General features: G+C 45.8%; 1 protein-coding gene across 4 annotated transcripts in view; it reads left to right on the top strand.

The window, feature by feature from the left end:
- The window catches only part of LOC143296395 (papilin-like), a 483,755-nt gene that overhangs the window by 274,617 nt on the left and 201,638 nt on the right, over positions 1–7,500 (top strand). For all 4 annotated transcript variants that reach the window (XM_076608287.1, XM_076608288.1, XM_076608289.1 and 1 more), the window contains one exon: positions 2,366–2,474. In XM_076608287.1, the coding sequence (XP_076464402.1) occupies positions 2,366–2,474 (109 nt within the window). The remainder of the gene's footprint in view (positions 1–2,365; positions 2,475–7,500) is intronic.

Below are 7,500 nucleotides of genomic sequence, written 5' to 3'. Positions count from 1 at the left end.
GAGAGAGAAGGAGAGAGCTGGAGAAAGCGAGAGAGAGGTAAACGGAAGGAGAAATGGAGAGACAGTTTGGGGGTGGAGGGGGAGAGAGGGAGAGAGGGAGAGAGAGAGACAGAGAGGGAGAGAGAGAGAGACAGAGAGAGAGAAGGAGAGAGCTGGAGAAAGCAAGAGAGAGGTAAACGGAAGGAGAAATGGAGAGACTGTTTTGGGGGAAGGGGGGGGGAGAGAGGGAGAGAGAGAGAGAGAGAGACAGAGAGAGAGAAGGAGAGAGCTGGAGAAAGCAAGAGAGAGGTAAACGGAAGGAGAAATGGAGAGACTGTTTTGGGGGTAGGGGGGGGGAGAGAGGGAGAGAGAGAGAGAGAGAGAGAGACAGAGAGAGAGAAGGAGAGAGCTGGAGAAAGCAAGAGAGAGGTAAACGGAAGGAGAAAATGGAGAGACTGTTTTGGGGGTAGGGGGGGGGGAGAGAGGGAGAGAGAGAGAGAGAGAGAGAGACAGAGAGGGAGAGAGAGACAGAGAGAGAGAGAGAGAGAAGGAGAGAGCTGGAGAAAGCGAGAGAGAGGTAAACGGAAGGAGAAATGGAGAGACAGTTTAGGGGTGGGGGGGGGGAGGGAGAGAGAGAGAGACAGAGAGAGAGACAGAGAGAGAGAGAGAAGGAGAGAGCTGGAGAAAGCGAGAGAGAGAGGTAAACGGAAGGAGAAATGGAGAGACAGTTTTGACATGGCTGCCAGGAAAGCAGACTGATATGATCAAAGCCAGGATGAAATATTAATACACCAGCCCCGAAATGCTCCTCTAACGGGTCGTGATCCCAGAGTTAGAGGAAGGAGGGTGAGACGGAGGGAGGTTGACAGAGGGCGGGGTCTGGGGGTGGGAGGGGGGGGTGTTGAGGGGGAGCAGGGTGGGGGGCTGGAGGATAAGGGTGGGCTGACAGAGAAAGACAGAGACATGGACACGGACAGAGAGAGAGAGAGAGAGAGAGAGAGAGAGAAAGACAATGAGAGAGAGAGAGAAAGTGAGAGAAAGAGAGAGTGAGAGAGTGTAGAGAGAGAGAGAAAGAGAGAGAGAGATAAAGAGAGAAAGAGACAGACAGCCAGACGGACAGACACAGAGAGAGAGTGAGAGAGAGAAAGAGAGAGAGAGAAAGTGAGAGTGATAGAGTGAGAAAGAGAAAGAGAGAGAGTGAGAAAGAGAAAGAGACAGGCAGACAGACAGACAGACAGACAGAGAGAGCCAGAGAAAAACAGATAAAATGAAACACACACACACACACACACACACACACACACACACACACACGCACGCACACATATCACACACACAAGCACACACACACACACACACACACACACACACACACATATCACACACACACACACGCGCGCGCGCGCGCGCACACACACATATCACACACACACACACACACACACACACACACACATATCACACACACACACACACACACACACACACACACACACACACACACACACACACGCACGCACACACACATATATCACACACACACGCGCGCACGCACACACACATATCACACACACACACACACATACACACACACACACAGACACAGACACACACACACACACACACACACACACACACACACACACACACACACACACACACAAACACAGAACAGATACAGCGAGATAACAAACAGAAATAGAGAAAGACGGAACAAAAGAAAGAACGGAAGCAGAGAACTGGTTTTTAGGAAGTCCTTTCTTGAAAAGCAGGAAACGCTTAATTGACAGAGCACGTTTCCCTTTCAGAAGGTCTTCATTATTAGCCTCGGGGGAGTAGGGGGAGAGGGGGCGTGGGGGGGGCCAGGGGCAAGATTTGAATTAACTGACAGCACCAGGAATTTTTAAAGTCTTTTGATTCCAAAATTTGGAATTTTGATTTGATCATAACCGTTTTCTTGGATAAATTCGAGCTTGTCCTAACAAAAAAAAAATAAATAGAAAAATAAGCGCGTGTTGCCTTTATCGGATCAGTCAGCATGAATACACACACACACACACACACACACACACACACACACACACACACACACACACACAAACACACACGCACACACACACACACACACACACACACACACACACAGAGAGAGAGAGAGAGAGAGAGAGAGAGAGAGAGAGAGAGCGTTTTCTTCCATTTCATCTTCTCCTTCCTCTTTTTCCTCCGCCTCCGCCCCTTCTTCTTCTAACATAGGAAACAAAATATTCTCTACATGATTCTCATGATTTATATCATATGTTGTTTTCTTTTTTTTCTTTTTTTTTCGAAAATCCTATTAAAAAATTAAAAAAATTAAAAAAAACTCAATGACCGTGTCGGTTCTCAGGATGACAAGGACTGTGAGACCTCAGAGCACGGCTGCTGTGCGGATGGAGTCACCTTCGCCACTGGTCCTTCTGGGGAGGGCTGTCCCACTCCAGCTCCTACCGACTACAGTGAGTTAACCTCTCTCTCTCTTTCTCTCTCTCTGTGTCTCTCTGTGTGTATCTGTCCATCTTTGTCTCTCTCTCTCTGTCTCTGTCTCTGTCTCTGCCTGTCTTTCTGCCTGTCTTTCTGCCTGTCTGTCAGTGTGTGTGTGTGTGTGTGTGTGTGTGTGTGTGTGTGTGTGTGTGTGTGTGTGTGTGTGTGTGTGTGTGTGTGTTTGTACGTTACGATTCTGCGGCTGTTTTGTTGTTCTTGTTGTCTACATCGATATACAAACCCTGCCCTTCCGTGCTGGAAGACTGTTTCTTCACCTGTCTCTGTCTGTTCTTCTTTGTTCTAACCCCTCTCCCACCCCCACCCCTTCCTTCCTTCCTTTCATTTACTCCTTCCTTCCTTCCTTCCTTTCATTCATTCCTTCCAACTTTCCTTTCCTTCACCCCTTCCTTCCTTCTTTCCTTCTTTCCTCCCTTCCCTCCCTCCGTTCCTTCCTTCCTTCACCCCTTCCTTCCTTCCTCCCTTCCTTCCTTCTTTCCCCCCTTCCCTCCCTCCGTTCCTTCCTTCCTTCACTCCTTCCTTCCTTCCTTGTTTGTATAGGTCTGTTTATCTGTCGGTCTGTCTGTCTGTCTATCTATCTATCTGTCTGTCTCCATCCTCGTGTTTTATTTACCCCGAGTTAGTTTCTTCTATCTAGCATCCCTGTGTATCTGTTTTACTCATCTGCCTCGTTGCTTCGTTCCATCTTTGCCATCTGCTTACAATATCTCTGTTTATCTTCCTTCTTCTTCTTTCGTTTTCTTTCTCCCCTGCATCCCTCACCCCCACCCCCCCCCCCACCCCTCCCCCAGCCTCCGCTCCTCAACACACACACACACACACACACACACACACACACACACACCACCCGCCTCCTTTCCTCTCAGTCATTACTGTATCTCCTCCATCTGCGTACAACGAGTTTGTTTATTTACTCCCCCCCCTGCCCCACCCCCCTCCCCCTCCACCGTTCCATTGTTTGTCAGATTCCAATGCTTTGTAGTAGAGGTGGTGGTAGTGGTGGTGGTGGTGGTGGTGGTGGTGCTTATTTTCGTTGTCCTTTACGAGACACCTGTCCCAAACGCGGAGAGAAAAAAAAAAAAGAAATCCGTGTCGAGTCGTGGAAAACCTGTATCTGTATCTGTATTTCTTTTTATCACAACAGATTTCTCTGTGTGAATTTCGGGCTGCTCTGCCCAGGGAGAGCGCCTCGCTATACTACAGTGCCACCGTTTTTTTGTTTTTTTTTTTTATTTTTTTACCTGCGTGTAGTTTTATTCATACTCCAAACGGAGTTGATCAGTTATGGAAGCTTTCTGACGTCTTATGCAAATCAGGAGTCGCACGTGATGGTCAGTGTGTGTCTGATAACCAAGATGGATCAGCACGACACTGTTCGTGCGCGTGCTGATTGCTGTTTATACCCCTTCTCCTCCTCCTCCTTCCTCCCTTCCTCCACCCCCCTCGTCCCCTCCCCGCACACTTCTAATGTTTGTAATAACTTTGTCATGGGGGGGAAAATACACACACACACGCACACACGCACGCACGCGCACGCACGCACGCACGCACACACACACACACACACACACACACACACACACCAGAGAGTAACGTGCGTACAATAGAAAAAAATGATATCTAGTTAGTATAGTTTGCCCACGACTGTTGAATCTAGATATTTATGATATCTATGAATTTTTTTTTTTTTTTTACATCGTAATTCAAAACAAATCAAACTGCGAAGTCTCGGCGAAATCAATCCATACGAACATGGTGATGGTAAGTCTGTAGGTGTTAGCTCTCTTTTCTTTTCCATTCTTTACTTGTCTCTGCCTCCCCATGAAGAAGGGCCTAGGGCCCGAAACGTAGGGACGTTTCTTCACCAAAGGACCAACTACCACCTACAGGTCAGTTTGACCCATTTTTTGCGCCTGTTTCAAGTCCTGCAGTCAAGATTTCCTCTTCATCTTCTCTGGATTATAAGTTATAGAATGCGACCTTCTGCTGCATTACTGACAGCCGAGAAGATGTTGGTTATCTCATCCCTAGGGGAACAACAACAACAACAACAACAACACAACACACACACACACACACACACACACACACACACACACACACACACACACACACACACACCAGAGAGTAACGAGTGTACAATAGAAAAAAAAATGATATCTAGTTAGTATAGTTTGCCCACGGACGTTGAATCTAGATATTTATGATATCTATGATTTTTTTTTTTTAAATCGTAATTCAAAACAAATCAAACTGCGAAGTCTCGGCGAAATCAATCCATACGAACATGGTGATGGTAAGTCTGTAGGTGTTAGCTCTCTTTTCTTTTCCAATCTTTACTTGTCTCCCCCATGAAGAAGGGCCTAGGGCCCGAAACGTAGGGACGTTTCTTCACCAAAGGACCAACTACCACCTACAGGTCAGTTTGACCCATTTTTTGCGCCTGTTTCAAGTCCTGCAGTCAAGATTTCTTCTTCATCTTCTCTGGATTATAAGTTATAGAATGCGACCTTCCGCTGCATTACTGACAGCCGAGAAGATGTTGGTTATCTCATCCCTAGGGGAACAACAACAACAACAACAACAACAACAACACACACACACACACACACACACACACACACACACACACACACACACACACACACACACCAGAGAGTAACGAGTGTACAATAGAAAAAAAAGATATCTAGTTAGTATAGTTTGTCCACGAATGTTGAATCTAGATATTTATGATATCTATGATTTTTTTTTTTTAAATCGTAATTCAAAACAAATCAAACTGCGAAGTCTCGGCGAAATCAATCCATACGAACATGGTGATGATAAGTCTGTAGGTGTTAGCTCTCTTTTCTTTTCCAATCTTTACTTGTCTCCCCCATGAAGAAGGGCCTAGGGCCCGAAACGTAGGGACGTTTCTTCACCAAAGGACCAACTACCACCTACAGGTCAGTTTGACCCATTTTTTGCGCCTGTTTCAAGTCCTGCAGTCAAGATTTCCTCTTCATCTCCTCTGGATTATAAGTTATAGAATGCGACCTTCCGCTGCATTACTGACAGCCGAGAAGATGTTGGTTATCTCATCCCACGGGGAACAACAACAACAACAACAATACACACACACACACACACACACACACACACACACACACACACACACACACACACACACACACACACCAGAGACTAACATGCGTACAACAGAAAAAATGATATCTAGTTAGTATAGTTTGTCCACGAATGTTGAATCTAGATGTTTATGATATCTGTGATTTTTTTTTTTTTTTAAATCGTAATTGAAAACAAATCAAACTGCGAAGTCTCGGCGAAATCAATCCATACGAACATGGTGATGATAAGTCTGTAGGTGTTAGCTCTCTTTTCTTTTCCATTCTTTACTTGTCTCCCCCATGAAGAAGGGCCTAGGGCCCGAAACGTAGGGACGTTTCTTCACCAAAGGACCAACTACCACCTACAGGTCAGTTTGACCCATTTTTTGCGCCTGTTTCAAGTCCTGCAGTCAAGATTTCCTCTTCATCGTCTCTGGATTATAAGTTATAGAATGCGACCTTCTGCTGCATTACTGACAGCCGAGAAGATGTTGATTATCTCATCCCTAGGGGAACAACAACAACAACAACAATAACAACAACAACACACACACACACACACACACACACACACACACACACACACACACACACACACACACACACACACACACACACACACACACACACACACACACATACACACACGCACACACACACACACACACGCACGCACACACACACACACACACACACACACACACACACACACACACACACACACACACACACACACACATACACACACATACACACACACACACATACACACACGCACACACACACACACACACACGCACGCACACACACACACACACACACACACACACACACACACACACACACACACACACACACACACACACACACACACACACACACACACACACACACACACACACACACACACTAAAACAACAACGAAAAAAATTCGATTAATCACACACGGAAATAACTCAAAGCACTTGGAATGTACTGGAAGTGGCACGCAACCAGCTTAATCTGAACGGAACAGAAAAAAAAAGCACACACGAAGTTCACGGTAAGTATCTACGTCAGTACGTTTCAAGGGTGCAGTCTGTTGGGTTTATTCATTCGAAGATCAGGCATCTGCTCTTTTTTCTTTATTTTGTTTTTGTATTTGTATTTGTATTTCTTTTTATCACGACAGATTTCTCTGTGTGAAATTCGGGCTGCTCTACCCAGGGAGAGCGCGTCGCTACACTACAGCGCCACCCCTTTTTTTTCTTTTTTTTTTTTTGTATTTTTTTCCCTGCGTGCAGTTTGATTTGTTTTTCCAGTCGAAGTGGATTTTTCTACAGAATTTTGCCAGGAACAACCCTTTTGTTGCCGTAGGTTCTTTTACGTGCGCTAAGTGCATGCTGCACACGTGTCCTCGGTTTATCGTCTCATCCGAATGACTAGCGTCCAGACTACCACTCAAGGTCTAGTGGAGGGGGGGGGGGGGGGGAGAAAATATCGACGGCTGAGCCGTGATTCGAACCAGCGCGCTCAGATTCTCTCGCGTCCTAGGCGGACGCGTTACCTCTAGGCCATCACTCCACCTCAGATAATTATGATGCAGCGATGTATTATTTATGGATCATTTCGCTTGATTTGTGCACACTTTGGAACTGAAATTGAAAGTGAGTAGCTCTTCCAGTATGCATGAAAGCATTATGTTCTATAACGGCACGAAAAAAAAAAGAAAAAAACAAACAAACAAAAAAAAAGCTGGCAAAATCTCACACAGATGTGTGTATTACTCCAATTCTTGGCGGCTAAATCAGTTACACTTAAACTCTTTTTACGCAGAAGAAAAGTGTGTTTAAATCAAAGACCAACGGACGTTTTGGGACACTGAATTGGCGTG

Source organism: Babylonia areolata, chromosome 21 (genome assembly GCF_041734735.1).
Source record: "Babylonia areolata isolate BAREFJ2019XMU chromosome 21, ASM4173473v1, whole genome shotgun sequence".
NCBI classification, from domain to species: Eukaryota; Metazoa; Mollusca; class Gastropoda; order Neogastropoda; family Buccinidae; genus Babylonia; species Babylonia areolata.
Note: the sequence above shows the minus strand (reverse complement) of the source record. Positions and strands in the feature narration are given on the sequence as shown.